Source organism: Stenella coeruleoalba (assembly GCF_951394435.1).
Source record: "Stenella coeruleoalba genome assembly, chromosome: 21".
NCBI classification, from domain to species: domain Eukaryota; kingdom Metazoa; phylum Chordata; class Mammalia; order Artiodactyla; family Delphinidae; genus Stenella; species Stenella coeruleoalba.
The window spans coordinates 5,751,057-5,768,872 of NC_137167.1; the positions used below are offsets into that span (position 1 = coordinate 5,751,057).

The window sequence follows — 17,816 nt, forward strand, 5'->3', positions numbered from 1 at the left end:
TTCCTCAACAGATTATAATCTAACATTGTAAGAATAGGCACAGAGTTGAAGAATTGTGCTTTTTATTGTCTCATGCAGAATTGAGTCCAATATCCTTTTTTTTTTTAATTGAGGTAACATTGGTTTTTAACATTGTATAAGTTGCATGTGTACCACATTTTTCAACTTCTTTCAGTGTGCCCACCACCAAATTTTTAGTTTCCATCCCCCACCCTTCTTCCCTTCTGCTTACCATTACTCTGTTCTCTCCTATGTGTTTGTTCTGCTTTGGTTTGGTTTCTTAATTTATTTTTTTCTGCATATGAGTGAAATCATACAGTATTTGTCTTTCTCCACCTGACTTATTTCATTTCGCATGATACCATCAAGGTGCAACCATATTGTCACAAATGGCAAGATTTCATCTTTTTTACGACTCCTATTCCATTGTGTATACATACCGCATCTTCATCCATTCATCTGTCAGTGGTCACTTAGGTTGTTTCCTTATCTGGGCTATTATAGATAATTCTGTAATGAACATAGGGGTGCATATATCTTTTTGAATTAATGTTTTCAGTTTCTTTGGGTTAATACCCAGAAGCAGAACAGCTGGATCACATGGTAGTTCCATTCTTAATTTTCTGAGGAATCTCTGTACTAGTTTTCATAGTGGCTACAAGTTAAATTCCTCCAAATAGTGTATGAGGGCTCCCTTTTCTCCACACCCTCTACAACACTTGTTACTTCTTGCCTTTTTGATAATAGCCATTCTAAAAGGCATAAGGTGGGCTTCCTTGGTGGCGCAGTGGTTGAGAGTCTGCCTGCCGATGCAGGGGACACGGGTGCGTGCCCCGGTCCGGGAAGATCCCACATGCCGCAGAGCGGCTGGGCCCGTGAGCCATGGCCACTGAGCCTGCGCGTCCGGAGCCTGTGCTCCGCAACGGGAGAGGCCACAACAGTGAGAGGCCCGCGTACCGCAAGAAAAACAAAAAAAATGAAAGGCATAAGGTGATTTGATTCCTCATTCCAGTTTTGATTTACATCATTTCCCTAACAATTAGTGAGGTTGAACATCTGTTTATGTGCCTGTTGGACATCTGTGTATCTTCTTTGGAAAAACAACAATTTATATCCTCTTCCTACTTATTAATCGGTTGTTTTGTGAATTTTGAATTGTATGAGCTGTTTGTATACTTTTGATATTAAGCCATTGTTGGTCTCATTGTTTGCAAATATTTTCTCCCAGACCACATGTTGTCTTTTTGTTTTGTTGATGGTTTCCTTTGCTGTACAAAACCTTTTAAGTTTAATTAGATGCCACTTGTTTACTTTTGGTTTTATTTATTTTGCCTTAGGAGACTGATCCCCCCCCCCCCACAAAAAAAATTGGTACAATTTATGTCAAAGAGTTTTCTGCCTATGTTCCCTTGTAGGACTTTTATGGCTTCAATTCTTACATTTAGGTCTTCTATGTTCTCTTCCTTCACAGTATAACTAAGGACTTGTTTTATTCGGTAGCATGTCTTTATCCAGGGGATTTATTTTCAACTATATAAATATGAAAGTAGAAGACTATTTTTCCTTTCTCTGAGCGAGCACTAGAAGTCCAGCTTCTGGTTCCTACATCTTGCCTTAAAACCTGGTGGTTAGGGCTTCCCTGGTAGCACAGTGGTTGAGAGTCCGCCTGCCGATGCAGGGGACGCACGTTCGTGCCCCGGTCCGGGAAGATCCCGCATGCCGCGGAGCGGCTGGGCCCGTGAGCCATGGCCGCTGAGCCTGCGCGTCCGGAGCCTGTGCTCCGCAACGGGAGAGGCCACGACAGTGAGAGGCCCGCATACCGCAAAAAAACAAACAAAAAAAAAAAACAAAAAACCTGGTGGTTAGCCAGATATCATCTCTCATGTTCTGATTTGTCTTTAACCTTCTTTCAAATTCTGATACTGGGATTTTCCCTTTTTTTCAAGCTTAGCTCTTATAGGATAACAGGAGAGGGTAACTACTAACCCATTTTTCCATGGTGCTAGATAATATTCCATGTTTTCATTCACACACATGCACACACATACACACAATATTTTTCTTTTAGGTATAAATTAAATTTTACTCACTATAAATTTTTATTGAGACAGAAAAATTAGAGAAGTTCTAAGAGTTCTAAGAATTTAGCTTGTAATGATTAGAAAGATGAGAAAAGTATCATTTTATTTATCAAGGTTAAATCATATGAAATGCCACTCTATACTACCCCCAATTTTTTTTTTTTTTGGTAATATCTCACTCTAAATTTCTTTACCATGGCCTTGCCTATATTTAGAACTTCCATCTTGTCATTCCTTCACTTCACTCATTACACTACAGGCTTTGAACAGGTTCCCATACAAGTTCCCTACTGCTATTCAAAATGCTAGATCATTTCCCAAACTTTCTATCTCAGCCAAAACATCAATTCCACAAATAGGTTTTTCTAACTATCTTATCTATATGGTCACACCCCTCCTCAAAATTCTCTATTCGAGCACTCCATTTCTTCAGAGCACTTTTCACGACCTCTTTATATTGGGGAAGTTTGTCATTAATTTCCTATTAATTTTCTTTCTCCTCTTCTGTAATATAAGCTCAAAGTGTGGACACAATCCCTTTCTTTCACATGTGCCACTATATTGTTTTCTTCTTTTTTTTTTTTTTTTTGCTGCACCATGCAGCATGTGGGGTCTTAGTTCCCCAAGAGGGATTGAACCCATGCCCCCTGCAGTGGAAGCATTGAATCTTAACCACTGGACCACCAGGGAAGTCCCCAGTATGCCACTATATTCTTATTTTCTATTGTAGTGCCTGACACGTATGTATATTGAATTAGTTTTGCAAATTGAATGATTTGATTTAATAAGAAAGTTAAATAAATGTGTTTTATATTGATTGCATCAGAAATACTAAGTGTGTTTAAGGCTATGGAATTTGGGCATGCCAAATTTTTCACCAGAGAACATTGGTAGTTTAATTACTTTTTTCCATTGTTTCATGCTTCTTAATCAATTAACTAGTATGGATATTTGTATCAAAGATTTATCAAAATAAAGTGTAATATGTGCTCAACATAAAGTACTAAAGTATAAAATTTTATAGGATCAAAACTTTTAATTCATTACTTGCTTTTGTTTTCTTCTTACATAATGGTGTTCTCTTCAATCTTCTTTATTTTAGTATCCAGGTGCAATAACATTGGAGGGATTTTTAGTTATTATAGCTCAATTATTTGGCCTTAAGTTAAGATTAACATATGATGACATCCACAAGTGTTCCTGTCCAAGAGCTACATGCATAATGAATCGTGAAGCAGTATAAGCCTTGTTTTTCATTTGAATTAATTTCACACGTACGTTTGTGAGGTTGTTTACAAGACATGGTGAATTTCTTATTCTTTATACTCAGTTCCACTTCAAAAGTTGGAAAGGTATGTTGTGCCTGAAGAGATATCACAGATTTGTCCAAATGATACAAGACTCCAGAAGGTGGTAAATCTCATGATAATGAAATATTTACTCAAGGGAATTAGAGGGAAAATTTAAATATTTATGAAGACTATGAAATATTTTATAAATAATACTACTTTTGTTTTTGTTGTTGTAGTATCTATTGCCAAGGCAAAGATGTCTAAAATCTTGCTTAAAAATATAACAAAGAACTGGCAGCTTTGACTATTATTTTGATGGAAATAAAAAGGAGGAAAGATTTGAAGAGGAAAAAGAATTGCCCTCATTTGCAGAAATTATGATTAACTACCTACTTAAATCAACAGAATCAGTATACAATTAGAACAACAACATTATCATCAGGATGATCAGTCTTGGAAAACACTAGTATCTGTATATCAGCACTAAGAAAATGGATGCCTATTATAAAATTTCTAATTTTTCCAGAAGAGATCTATAAGTTCAGTAAAATCCCAATCTATATTTTAGATTATTTTTTAAGGAACTTGATAAACTCTATGGGAAGTGATAAAATGAAGATGGTAAACATAGACAACCTTTTGGGGATTATGAGGTGCAATTAATGTCAAAGAAGGGATTTTATTTTGGGGAGACACTACATATTGTCTACCAACTTTTAGAAATAAAGAAAGGGGGGAAGATGATGATGTTGGATATAATGAAGACTTAAGAGCAAAATCATGGAATAAACTAGAGAGGAGAGGATCTGGTACGTAAAAAAAGGGACTGGCTTTTATCAGAGCTGGGCATATTCAATTATTGTGATAGAGTGTTTGGAGGGTAAATAGATAGATATGAAGGTAGTTGAATAGCTGTGAGACAGGCTGGGACCTGGGACCCTTTGCTGCAGTGCTGCAGTGCTTCCACTTGGACAAATCTCTCTTCGAGCAATAAAATACAAAGAAGCTGTATGGGACTGAAAATAACTGCGTGCATGCTGAGTTGGGACAAATTCTGGACAAAAGATACAAAAAGACCCCAAAAAAGAAACACCCAACTGCCGCTTTTGAAGAGCCTGGAGCAAAAGCAGGGTACTGTGCATGACCCCTGCACACAACACCACCTAAGGGGTGAGCAAACCACCTAAGCCACCATTCTGGCCTGACCCCTGGACACACCCCTACCCTCACCCCATATAAGGAACAAGCTTGCCCCCCCATCCCCACCTCAGGGAGCGAGCTAGCAAGGGAAACTGTTGATTGTTTTCACTCCCCCACCGCTGCTTGCAGCAGGGGCCCCAATAAAGCCTTGCCTGAATTTCTTGTCTGGCCTCTGACCAATTTCTATTGATTAAGGAGACCAAGAACCCTGGTTGGTAACAGTTGAAACAGAGACCATCTGGCACACTATTTCAGCAAAGCTGAAACTATTTTCTATTTCATTCTTTACAGAAAATGTTTGCTGTACCCTATTCTATAGCATTTCCAAGAGCTGCTTGTGGGATTTAGTTTTATCTTACAGGAGCAGTAACCAGCTCACAGACTCACATGTGTTGGCATGCTTCCCTTCCCTAACGTCCCATACCAGTGCTTTGGTGGTAGGCAGAATGGACCTTTAAAGATGTCCTCACTCTAATCCCTGGAATTTGTGGACATGTATGTTACATGGTAGAAGGTAAGTTGCAGAAGTAATTAAGGTGATGGACCTTCAAGTAGGGACACTATCCTAGATTATCTGGGTGGGTCCAATCTAATCTCATGAGCCCTTAAAAACAGAGAATATTCTCCAGGTGAAGTCAGAGAGATGTGGCAGAATGGGGCTCAAAAAGACTGGTGCTGGGAAAACTGGACATCTACATGTGAAAGAATGAAATTAGAATATTTCCTCACACCATACACAAAATGGATTAAAGATCTAAAGGTAAGACCCCAAACCTTAAAACTCTAAGAAGATAACCTAGGCAGAACACTCTTTGACATAATTTATAGCAGTATTTTATCTTTATCTGTCTCACAAAGCTAAAGCAAAAAGCAAAAATAAACAAATGGGACCTATTTAAACTTAAACACTTTTGCACAGCAACGGAAACCATTGACAAAACTAAAAGACAACCCATGGAATGGGAGAAAATACTTGCAAATGACCAACAGGGGGTTTATATCCAAAACATATAAACAGCACATAGAAATCAATATCAAAAAACAAACAGGCCAGTCAAAAATTGGTCAGAAGACCTGAATTGACATTTTTCCAAAGAAGTCATACAAAATGGCTAACAGGCAAGTGAAAAGATTCTCAACATCGCCAATTATTAGAAAAATGCAACTCAAAAGCCCAATGAGATATCACCTCAAACCTGATAGAATGTAGAATTTAAAAGTCTACAAATAACAAATTTTTGAGGGGACGTGGAGAAAAGGGAACCCTCCTGCACTGTTGGTGGGAATGTAAACTGGTGTAGCCACTATGGAAAACAGTATGGAGGTTCCTCAAAAAACTAAAAATAGAACTACCATATGACCCAGTAATCCCACTACTGGGCATATATCCAGAAAAGACGAAAATTAATTTCAAAAGATACATGCACCCCGATGTTCATAGCAGCACTACATACAAGAGCCAGGACATGGAAACAACCCAAGTGTCCATGACAGATGAATGGATAAAGAAGATGCAGCATATATATGCAATGGAATATTACTCAGCCATAAAAAGGATGAAATTCTTCCATTTGCAGCAACATGGATGGACCTAGAGAATATTATGCTTAAATAAAAAGTTTTAAAAGTAACATAGCCTCAAAATAGAAGAATCAAAAATTGATAGTAATTAAGGAAATAAAATAGCCAAACATGGTTGGTTTTTGGTTATTTTCACTGATCCAAAACTTTTTTTTTAATTGAAGTATGGTTGATTTACAATATTATGTTCGTTCCAAGTGTACAACGTAGTGATTCAATATTTTTATACATTACACTCCATTTAAAGTTATTATGAAATACTGGCTATATTCCCTGTGCTGTACAATATATCCTTGTAGCTTATTTAATTTATACATAGAAGTTTGTACCTCTTAATCCACTACCCCTATCATGCCTCTCCCCCTTTTCTTCACCCCACTGGTAACCACTAGTTTGTTCTCTGTATCTGTGAGTCTGTTTTGTTATACTCATTTGTTTGTTTTATTTTTTAGATTTGAAATATAAGTGAGAACATACAGTATTTGTCTTTCTCTGTCTGACTTATTTCAGCAAACATAATACCATTTGCAACCACATGGATGGACCTGGAAGGTATTATGCCAAATATGTTTTTTAATAGCTCCAACTATAAATGAACAAAATTCTAATCAATAGTAAAATAGAAAAACAGATGGACATATTCAATGTGTGATATACAGCAACAAGAGGGAAAAAAAAAAACTATTGCTACTCACAACGTGGATGGATCTCCTAATCATCATGTTAAAAAAACTTAAACATAAAAAGAATACATGGTGATTGGCTCCATTTATATAGGTTCAAAAACAGACAAAAGTAATCTATGGTGTTAGAAGTAGTGATTGTCAGGGGACAATCTGGCAGCTTTAGTGGTTCTATATTTTATTTCTGGATCTGAATCTAGGTGTTAATTACACTGGTTTGTTCAGTAGAATATTGAGCAGTGCCTATATATATTATATATTTATACATAAATGTATAACATATGTAGTATAAATATTTATATATATTACATAAAAGTTCACTTAAGTGTAGATGAATCTTCCTGTTCATTAGCTGTTTCTTCAGCCTTGCCTTTCGGAAGTGATTCTGCACTTTCTTAGCCGGAAAGCGGAGTCACAAGGCGTCAAAGCCTCCTGCATAGATTTAGCGGCCAACGCCGCCCACGTTGAACGGCGCACAGCAGGCAGCCTCTCGACCCTCCGCTGCTCTCCCAGCCGCCTGCCTCCTGCGGTGTGTGCGGTCAGGAGGGGTCTCCTCGCGCCCCCAACTGCCCTGTAGTCAAGCGTACGGCCGTTATTCGGGCTGCCATCCAGGACGTCCAGCCATGTGGTGCCTTCTGTTTCTGCTTCTGGGGCTCATCGGGCTTCAGACAGACGATAGTAAGTACTAAAACCCTCTTCTGACCTTTAGGGAATGTCAGGTCTCCTTTCTGTTTCCCTCTGAGAGGCTGGATATCCCTTTGAAAGTGTTTTTTTGGTGGGAGTTCCAACTGTGTAAGCCCGAATCCACTCCCACATTGCCACCTTTCCCAATCAAAATCCACTTTGGTTGCGAGGGTCTTTCCCACTCTTCTTGGGACCGTAGTAAAGATGGGAGATGCCGTGGCTTGAGTAGAGCCCTTAAGATTAGAGTTTCATATACTGCTCTGCATTTCTGATATCTGGATTCTGTAGTTGGAAGGTCCAAAGGACCTGACTTTATTTGTTCTGAGAGCACTTGGGCCTATTACCTCAGGGTTACCAGAACCTGCCCACAGGGCAATATTTCTAAAGTAGTATACCTGTTTCTCTTTAAAAGATTTGTAATTCTAGAAAGAAGTGGGTATTGAGGTGAGGGTATTTGAAAAGAGAGTAAAAATGAGGGATGGCATATAGAATATTATGGATTTAGATGAGGAAATAATGAAGGAAGCTATGAGGTGGTGAGTGTTGCCCCTGTAAAACATTTTGCACCTTGCAGATTCAGAAAGACTACGTGTGCAAATTACAGTTCCAGAGAAAATACGGTCAACGTCAAGTGGAGGAGTTGAAACATATGTAATTAAGCCCTAACATTTTTCACGAACTAAAAAGCATGTGACTATTTTGTTCCTAATAAGTAAACCTGGTGTTTTTCATCTCTGCACACTTTCTGAATTTTATATTTATACCCAATTTTTCTTAAATGGAAGAGCCCTTTTGAAAATGAACCAAGATTAACAATGTTTCATAGAAATATGGTGCAGTGATGCTTATTATCAAAGCCCCAAGGCCCATCTAAATCTAAATGGTTCTAAATCTCTTTCCCTCCTGAGCGTCTGAATAATACCTGACCTGATCCATATACAGTCTCTTGTCACTCATTCACCATACAATATTTGGAGGATTTTTAGTAGTTGTTAAGTAAGCCTATGGCATCCCTATAGGGGATGGCAATCATTTGATTTAATGAAGTGTTGTATGAATAATTTTTATGTTTTGATTGAAAATATGTTCATCATTAAGAATTCTTTTTATGCCATCTTAGTGTATCTTGGTTCAGGTATTAGTTTTCTCCTTTTTATTCTTTGAATTAATTAGAAAGTTTCTTATCTGTTTTACTAATTTCTAGAATCATTTCTAAAGAAGTGAAGTATTTTTTTAAAACACCACACCTTAATTTTCTTTTTGATTGGTAGTAAATGTTTAGATAATTTGAATGCAAATATTTCCTTATCAGCTACCTAGTTGTCACACTAATACAGATATCACAAGCTTAAAATTTTCAATATATAATTTATAAGGGAATGAATATTTATGAAAACTTTAAATCATTTAAATAGAAAAAAAGAGGTGAGACATTTAACAGCATTTTAAGAGTATTTTGTTTTTTTAATGGAAAAATCTATGGAATTACTTGGTCATATTAGAAAATGTACACAGAATCTACTTAGAGGGAAATATCTTCAACCAGGTTTCACCAGATACTATGAGAGTAATTCTCATAAGAGAAGTAAAAAAAAAAATCATCTGTCCTCAACTGTCAAATTCATGAGGGAAAAATGTTGACTATTTTGTTAATGTCTCTAACTCCAGTGCCTAGAACAGTGCTGGCTACATAATAAAGGATTAATAGTATTTTTTGAACTGATAAGGCTATTGTACCTACCAACTTAACAAATGCAACAAACATAATATGAAAAGTGTATGTTTATAATTATTATAATTAATAAAGAATATACCACAAGAGAATATTCAACTTAAAAAGACTAGGAGGTTTTAAAAATAACTGAATGGAACTTCTGTACATGAAAAATATAGTATGAGAGTAAAATCAAGAATTAACAGTAGCCAGAGACAGCTGAAGAAACTAAACAGATGCAACATATAAACAGCTCAAGGAAAAAGAGGAGAGAATTAGAGGCTTAAGTAAAGAGCAATTAGAATTCCTGGAAAATAGAGAAAAAAAATCTGGAAAAGAGGTTATATTAAACATAGATGAACTGAGATCAGGTATCACAACACAGAATAAATAAAAATTAGAGTACATTAACACTTTTCAGATTACAAGAGAAGAAAATAATTTAAATAATGTACTTCAGCAGTTAGAAATTGAAACTGGGACAAAGAATAACATAAAAGCTGGAATTGATGAAAAAGTATGAATATGTATACCTCAAAACAAAACATATTGAATATACAATTGTAACTGTAACAAAAGAATATAAAGCATATATACATCTTGGTATAATAGGGAATTAAAATAATTTAAATAAAACTGTTAAAATTTTTGATTGATTAAATTTATCAGAAATTACATATATTTCAAATTGAATTTAAAAATATATACCACAAGAGAAACACCTAAATCACAAAGGAATAGAAAGGTCTAGCACAAAAATAAGAAAAATTATACAAAGCAAATAGTAAAGTTAGTATAGGCAGCCATATTTTATCAGGCACAAGTTGTCTGTAAGGCAACACAAATAAAAGTATGAAAGATTTTAATAGGGATGAAAAAAAGTGGACATAGTGATACATAGAGCAGAAATTTAACAAATGAATAATACAATGAATAAATGTGTCAACAAATTCAAAAATCCTTGAGGAGATAAGCAATTTCATAGAAAAACAAACTCTTGGGATATAAGGAAAGATGAAAATGCCCAACACTTTAAAAAATTTGAATCTGAATATAAATGTCTCTTTCTCCCTCCTCAAAAATACAAAAACAACCATTAAAACTAAGTCAAAAGCTAAATTATTTTACAAATAAATACAACCAAACATTTAAGAAAGACATAATTAAAACTCATAAAAACTCAGCCAGCAAAAAGAAAAAGAGTTAATACTGCTGAATACATAAAGGCAATATTACCTTGACACCAAAAACAAAGAAGGGTAATAATATAAGAAAGAAAATTTGGGACTGAATGAATTCATGAGTATATGTGGCAAACATAAGAAATATGAGAAAATCTAATATAACAAAGTATTAAGAAATGACCGATGGCTTGTTTGTTTTTTTGTTATTGAGTTGTATGAGTTGTTTGTATATTTTGGAAATTAAGCCCTTTTTGGTCACATCATTTGCAAATATTTGCTCCCAGTTAGTTGGTTGTCTTTTGTTTTGTTTATGGTTTCTTCTGGGGTGCAAAAGCTTAGAAGTTTGATTAGGTCCCATTTGTTTATTTTTACTTTTATTTCTATTGCCTTGGGAGACTGACCTAAGAAAACATTGCTATGTTTTATGTCAGAGAACGTTTTACCTATGTTATCTTCTAAATGTTTTATGGTGTCATGTGTCTTATATCTAAGTCTTTAAGACATTTTGAGTTTATTTTTGTGTATGGTGTGAGGGAGTGTTCTAACTTCATTGATTTACATGCGGCTGTCAAACTTTCCCAATACCACTTGCCAAAGAGACTGTCTTTTATCCATTGTATATTCTTGCCTCCTTTATCGAAGACTAATTGACCATAGGTGTGTAGGTTTATTTCTGGACTTTCTAGCCTGTTCCATTGATCCATATGTCTTTTTTTATGCCAATACCACACTGTTTTGATTACTGTAGCTTTGTAGTATTGTCTGAAGTCTGGGAAATTTATGCCTCCTGCTTTGTTCTTTTTCCTCAGGATTACTTTGGCAATTCTGAGTCTTTTGTGATTCCATATAAATTATAGGGTTATTTGTTCTACTTCTGTGAAAAATGTCATGGGTAATTTGATAGGGGCCGCATTAAATCTGTAGATTACTTTGAATGGTATGGTCATTTTAATAATATTATTCTTCCAATCCAAGAGCATGGGATAGCTTTCCATTTCTTTAAATCATCTTTAATTTCCTTTATCAATGTTTTATAGTTCTCAGCATATAAGTTTTCACCTCCTTTGTTAGGTTTATTCTTAAGTGCTTTTTTGGATCTGATTTTAAAAGGGTTTTTTTTTTTTTAACATTCCCTTCCTGATATTTCATTGTTAGTGTAAAGAAATGCAAAAGATTTATGTGTGTTAATCTTGTATTCTGCCAGCTTGCTGAATTTGTTTGTCAGTTCTAGTAGTTTTTGTGTAGAGTCTAAATATGGGCAGAAGACCGAAATAGACATTTCTCCAAAGAAGACACACAGATGGCCAACAGGCACATGAAAAGATGCTCGACATTGCTAATTATTAGAGAAATGCAAATCAAAACTGCAATGAGGTATCACCTCATTCCAGTCAAAATGGCCATCATTAAAAAGTCCACAAACAAGAAATGCTGGAGAGGGTATGGGGAAAAGGGAACCCTTCTACACTGTTTGTGGGGATGTATATTGGGGCAGCCACTGTGGAGAATAGTATGGAAGTTCCTTAAACAATTAAAAACAGTGTTACCATATGATCCAGCAATCTCATTCCTGGGCATATATCTGGAAAAGACAAAAGCTCTAATCGAAAAGATACCTGCACCCCAGTGTTCAGAGCAGCACTATTTACAATAGCCAAGACAAGGAAGCAACCTAAATGTGCATCAAGAGATGAATGGATAAAGAAGATGTGGTTTATATATACAATGCAATACTACTCAGCCATAAAAAAGAATGAAATAATGCCAACTGCAGCAACAGGGATGGACCTAGAGGTTATCATACTAAATGACATAAGTCAGACAGACAAAGACAAATATCACATGATATCACTTATCTGTGGAATCTAAAAAATGATACAAATGAACTTATTTACAAAAGGAAACCAGACTCACAGACATAGAAAACAAAATTATGGTTACCTAGGGGGAAAAGGGGGGTATAAATTAGGAGTTTGAGATTAGCATATACAAACTACTGCATATAAAATAAACAAGAAGGTGTAGCACAGAGAATTACATTCAATATCTTATAATAACCCATAATAAAAGAGAATATGAAACAGAATATACATAGGTATGTATAACTGAATCACTTTGCTGTACACCAGAAACTAACACAGCATTCTAAATCAACTGTACTTCAATTAAAAAAAAGAAAAAAAAAAAAGAAAGAAATGGCCAATGGCAAAATGCAATTTACATCTAAATTGTTAAGATGATTGAATCTTAGAATATCAATGAATTAACTGTGCTTTAGAATTATATGGGGAAATGAATATACATATAGCATTAGGAGCAGTAAAACTACTGTTCAAAGTTCAATACCATATATGATAAAATAACCTAGCAATAGAAGAATGTAACTTAACTTTGTTAATCCTATAAAATAAACCTCTTAATCCTATAAAATTTAAATAAACTTTAAACATTTTAAAACTTAAAATAAATTTTAAAGATATAATTTACACTACATAAAAATCAAAGTCTAAATAAATGTAACAAAGGAAAGCAAAACCTCCTCACTGAAGACAACAAAACCAGGTGAGAGGAGGTAAAGATCTATATAAATTGAGTAGATCCTATGCCCATGGATTGGAAGGCCCAATAATGGAAAGAGGTCAAGGCTCCTCAAACTGATCTATAAAGACTAAGTTTTCCATTTGTAGACATTCTTTCTTAATAAAATCCATGAGTATTGCATCCAAACTTGGAACAAATTTTATAAAATCTACAAATATTAAACATTCTGTTTTGTTAATTCTTTGCTATACTATATAAATTTTCTATTTGGTAATTTAGTTATACTCTTCCATTTTAAGCATAAATTTTGCAATGGCCTCAGTATTAAGCTAACACAATTATTGGATGCAAGTCAACAATATTTCAGGGTCTATCTTATTGCATAAGTGTTAAAATTAATAAGAAACTGTACCAATTATATTCTTCCATCTATCTTTATTATGAAAGCAAATATTTAAATATCTGATTCCATTGGAATAAATCAATATTAAATTATAAATTTTCCTCTTTTTTATTGTATTAGTGTGCTTTAGCATGTTATTATTGTTAATATAAAATGATAGTTTTTCTTTTTAACATTCTTCTCACTTTTCTTTGCTTTTTTAATATACTCTCCTGCCAGGTGTCCTACAACATTGTAATTGAAGGGAAAACGTACACTGTGAACCTAATGCAAAAGTAGGTGAACTACATTATTTTATTACCTGTCTTTGTTCTAGTTATAATTATTGTTCATATTTATCCAGAAAGTAACTATTTTGCATTTGTAAATATTTTTAGTTGCTTACTATTTGTCTCCTATTTTATGCTTAAGAATAACATTTTAAACCTATATAATAAACATCTAGGACCTGGATCCATATGTATGCTCGCATCTTTTTCCTTCCCAGCAACATCAGATTTCTATTTGACTATTTATGTGGTTTCATGGAGGATGAATTTTGATATTTTTCTATTTTTATCACGACATAAATACAACTTGTTTTTGAGTTCTCTTACATTCAACTATATTTGAAAGAGCATAGTGGATTTTTGAGTGGAAAGAACAGTGATTCTTTAAATTAGTTTACATATCACAATGTATTAAGGACTTAGAATACAACTGTAATTAGCCAAACTCAATCCCATGCCAGCTAAGGAAATTGGGGAAAAAATAAGCACACCATATTTGGAAATAAAGAAAAATCAAAACAGTAATGGTCGTTTTTAAAATGGGTCCTTTATTAAAAGTTTTGGTCAATTTGTCTATTATAAATCTTGATAGCTTAAAGGTAAGGTCTTTCCATCCTTTTCTTCATCAAGAATGTTCTGGCTTTTCTTACTACTTTTCATTTTCATATATTTTATAATAAACTCTTCCACAAAGATATATCCATAGATATTGATTGTGACTTCATTGAATCTACAGAGTACTTTTGGAGGAATTTTTCCTGTCATTCCCTTTCAATTTTTTATTCACTCTGGATTTTTTTTACTGAGTCTGAAATTCTTTTAATGCAGTCCAAATTATTATTTTCTTTGTAGCTATTATTCTTTTCATATTTAAAAAAAATCATTGTCTTCATACAGTCATGAATCCAAGCTGCCATTTTTTTCTAATAGCTTTTATTGTTTTCACTTTCATGTTCAACTCTAGGGTTCATCCAGAATTGATGTTTGTGTGTTTCATGAGCATGGGGATCAAGATTCAAACATTTTATCGTATTAGCATCCAATGGATCCAAGACATGCTATTGGAAAAAAAAATACTTTTCTCATTGCACTGTAATGAAATGTTTGTAATAAATCAAATGACTGTTTATGAGTGGGATATCTTTCTGGACTATTTTATTTTATTTGTTTACTCCTGAGCCCTATTTATCTGAACAGATATCACACTATATTAAATACTGTACTAGGTCTTGTTACCCAGCCTTGTTCAACAATTTTAAGATGTCCTTGTTTTTCTTGATCCTTTAATTTTCCATATAATGTCTGAAGTCACCTTTTTTTTGTACCTTTTATTTTATATTCTTTTTCTTTCATAGTCTCCATTTTAATGAATCTATTATTTTATATTATACCATTTTCCCTCAATTAAATTCTTTGTTATACAACTTTTTACTATTCTTTTAGTATTTTCTCTAGATTATCATATTAATCCCTGAATTATTAAATCTAATATACATTATTATTTTACCAGTTATCATACATTGTTAGATCTTCAAATCTTTTAATTTCACTTACCTTCTACCTTTTCATTATTTTTCCTGTATGCTTTTAAACCCCAATTAGATATGACTATTATTTTTTGTATAGTCAATATCCCTTTATAATTAAGCATAAATTTGCACATTCTGTTGCTCTTCATTTTTTCCTGTGTTTGTTTCTATCTGCAGTTAATTTCTATATGTCTCAGGAATTCTCTGTATTTCTGTTGTAGATCTGCTTGTTTTTGATTAATTTGTATTCAATGTCAAATATTAACCTTACTCTTAAGAACTTTTTTGCTGGAATAAATTCTAGGATGACCTTTTAAAAATGACTTTTGTCCTTTAAAAGCATCATTCCGACGTCTTCTGGCTTTCCTCGTTTCTATTGACAACTTAAGCTATCAGTCTTATTGCTTTTCTTTGAAGGGAACATCTTCGTTTTCTTCTTGATACTTTGAAGGTTTTATTTTGGTTTTCATCAGTCTTTAAAACTATATTTAGGGGTGATTTTTCTTTGCTTTTATCATGCTCAAATAAAATAGGACTTACTGAGTCTATATCATCAATTTTGAAAAAACTTTGCTCTCATTTTCAGAGATTTTTAAGTTAATCTCCTTGGCTACTCTGTGCAACTTCAGAATTTAGCAGATGATTTTACAGGGAAAGAAGCTATGAATCTGATGCAACTTAAATATTCATATTTTTATTCCAGGACTGCACAGCCACCAAAAGTTCTGCTTGTTTCTAGGCTCCCCAATAATAGCTTTCTCCCTGGTCCAAGCATGGATATTTGACTTCTTTCTTTGCCAAAAAACAGTGCTTGTATATCACTAGCTAAGTCTCTTTATAGGACTTTCATCCCAGAATCTGTGTGTTCCCTGGAGCTCCACCCCACTGTGTATTATTTTCTTTTTTTGTTACAAGAATACAAAAAGTTTTGCTCTGTTTGTCAGCGGTTTGGCTCTTTGACCTTTTGCTTTCACAAATCCACACTGCCATAGCTGTCACAAATCTTTATACTATACTAATTGGAAAAATGAAAATGAGATACCTATACCCACCCTTTCTCTTTGTAAAGCCTTTTAAGCATATTCTTCCCATATTACAAACAATGTATTTTAATGTGAGATCTCCACCTGATCTGTTGAATTCATTTCATATTAGTTCAATACTTATTGACCATTTGCTATTTTCCGGATATTCTTCTAAGAGATTGAGATGCATTAGTAAACAAAATGGATATGAATTTTATATTGTTTATCAGATGAGACTAATAATGGTATGATAAATAGTGGATTAGGAAGAATGTTAGAAAGTGATAAATGCTTAAGCAAAAATATAGAACAAACTAAGAAGTGTCATTTGGAAATCCTATGCTTTAATAATTGAGAAAGTTGAAAATTTTTATAAACTTGTCAAGAGAAGCCTCAGTGAGATGTGGATATATAAGCAAAGACTTGAAGTAGATGAGACAATGAGCCATGTTGAAGAACATCCTAGAAAGGGGCAACAGCTAGTGCAAATACCCTGAGACAAAAGTTTGCCTGTTGTGTTTAAAAAACAGGAAGGAGGACAGTGTGACAGTAAGGTGAGTGAGAAGAGGTCTGAAGACTAGAATTTTTTGAGCAAAATTAAAACTAAATCCATGTACTCAAAGAATCTCTCCCTCATGCGCTCTCTCTCTCTCTCCTCTCCCTACGTATCTATAATAAGTTTAATAAAAGAAATAGCTTTTCATAATAAAATCTAGGAAACAAATTTTCCATTAAATACTTTTTACCTTTATTTTACAGAGTTTTCTTACCTCATAATTTTAGGGTTTATGGTTATAATGGCATAGGAAGTATGAAACCTCTTGAACAACAGTTTCAGGTATGATTTTTATTGTCTGTTTTACCTTTGTTATGTGAGTTTCTGTGACTGTTTTACTTAGGGTCCACATGTCTCTAGAGTATAACAGGCTGGAGTTATGTTTTGTTTTGGCATGAATGTAACCATTTCCTTTGATGATGTGTCTTGAATTAGCTTTGTGACACAGATGATTAACCAAACCACAAATGATAGTGATGCATTTAAGCTATTATTTCATGATGATGCACATGTATGTGTTTATGTACCTGTGGCAAGAGGGTTGAATATGGAGTGAAATACTTAAAATGAAAAAACATGACTTAAATCAGGAAAGCTAAATCTAGGAAGAAAAGGAAAATCCAAAGACTTGTCTGAAGTATGTTCAGGGACCAAATAAATACACATAAATTTCATGCACATTTAGGAATATATTAAATTTTCAACTACTTGGAGCTTCATTTAACAAAGTTTTCCATTTGCTGTAAATATAATAAAGAAATGTGCATAGAATTTCAAGGAATACCCATGCCTGAAATGCTGTTTTGCTTTTTACATTTGCCCTGCCTTACCAATTCCTATATTTTTTTAATTTGCATTCCTGATTTCTATGTAGCGAATTAACAACTACTTTGAAATTAAAGCATTTTTATAGAGACTAAGCTCTTAACAGGAGAAATAATAGGTATGGTGAGTTCTTTAAATTTTGCCTAACAGAGTAGGCAAATACATGTGAATCATCTATGGAGTTCTCTATACAAATATAAAAATGATGCATACTGTCAAAAAGTTTTATGATATATACATACGTGCATA

At 34.0% G+C, this 17,816-nt stretch overlaps 1 protein-coding gene across 1 annotated transcript in view; it reads left to right on the top strand.

Annotated features, from left to right (window-relative positions):
* Positions 1 to 13,516: 13,516 nt before the first annotated feature.
* Positions 13,517 to 17,816, top strand: part of ADAM2 (ADAM metallopeptidase domain 2) — a gene marked incomplete at its 5' end in the record, with an annotated part of 73,186 nt that continues 68,886 nt past the window's right edge. The window contains 2 exons of the mRNA XM_079908938.1: positions 13,517 to 13,638; positions 16,946 to 17,024. Coding sequence (XP_079765064.1) covers positions 13,517 to 13,638; positions 16,946 to 17,024 — 201 coding nt within the window. The remainder of the gene's footprint in view (positions 13,639 to 16,945; positions 17,025 to 17,816) is intronic.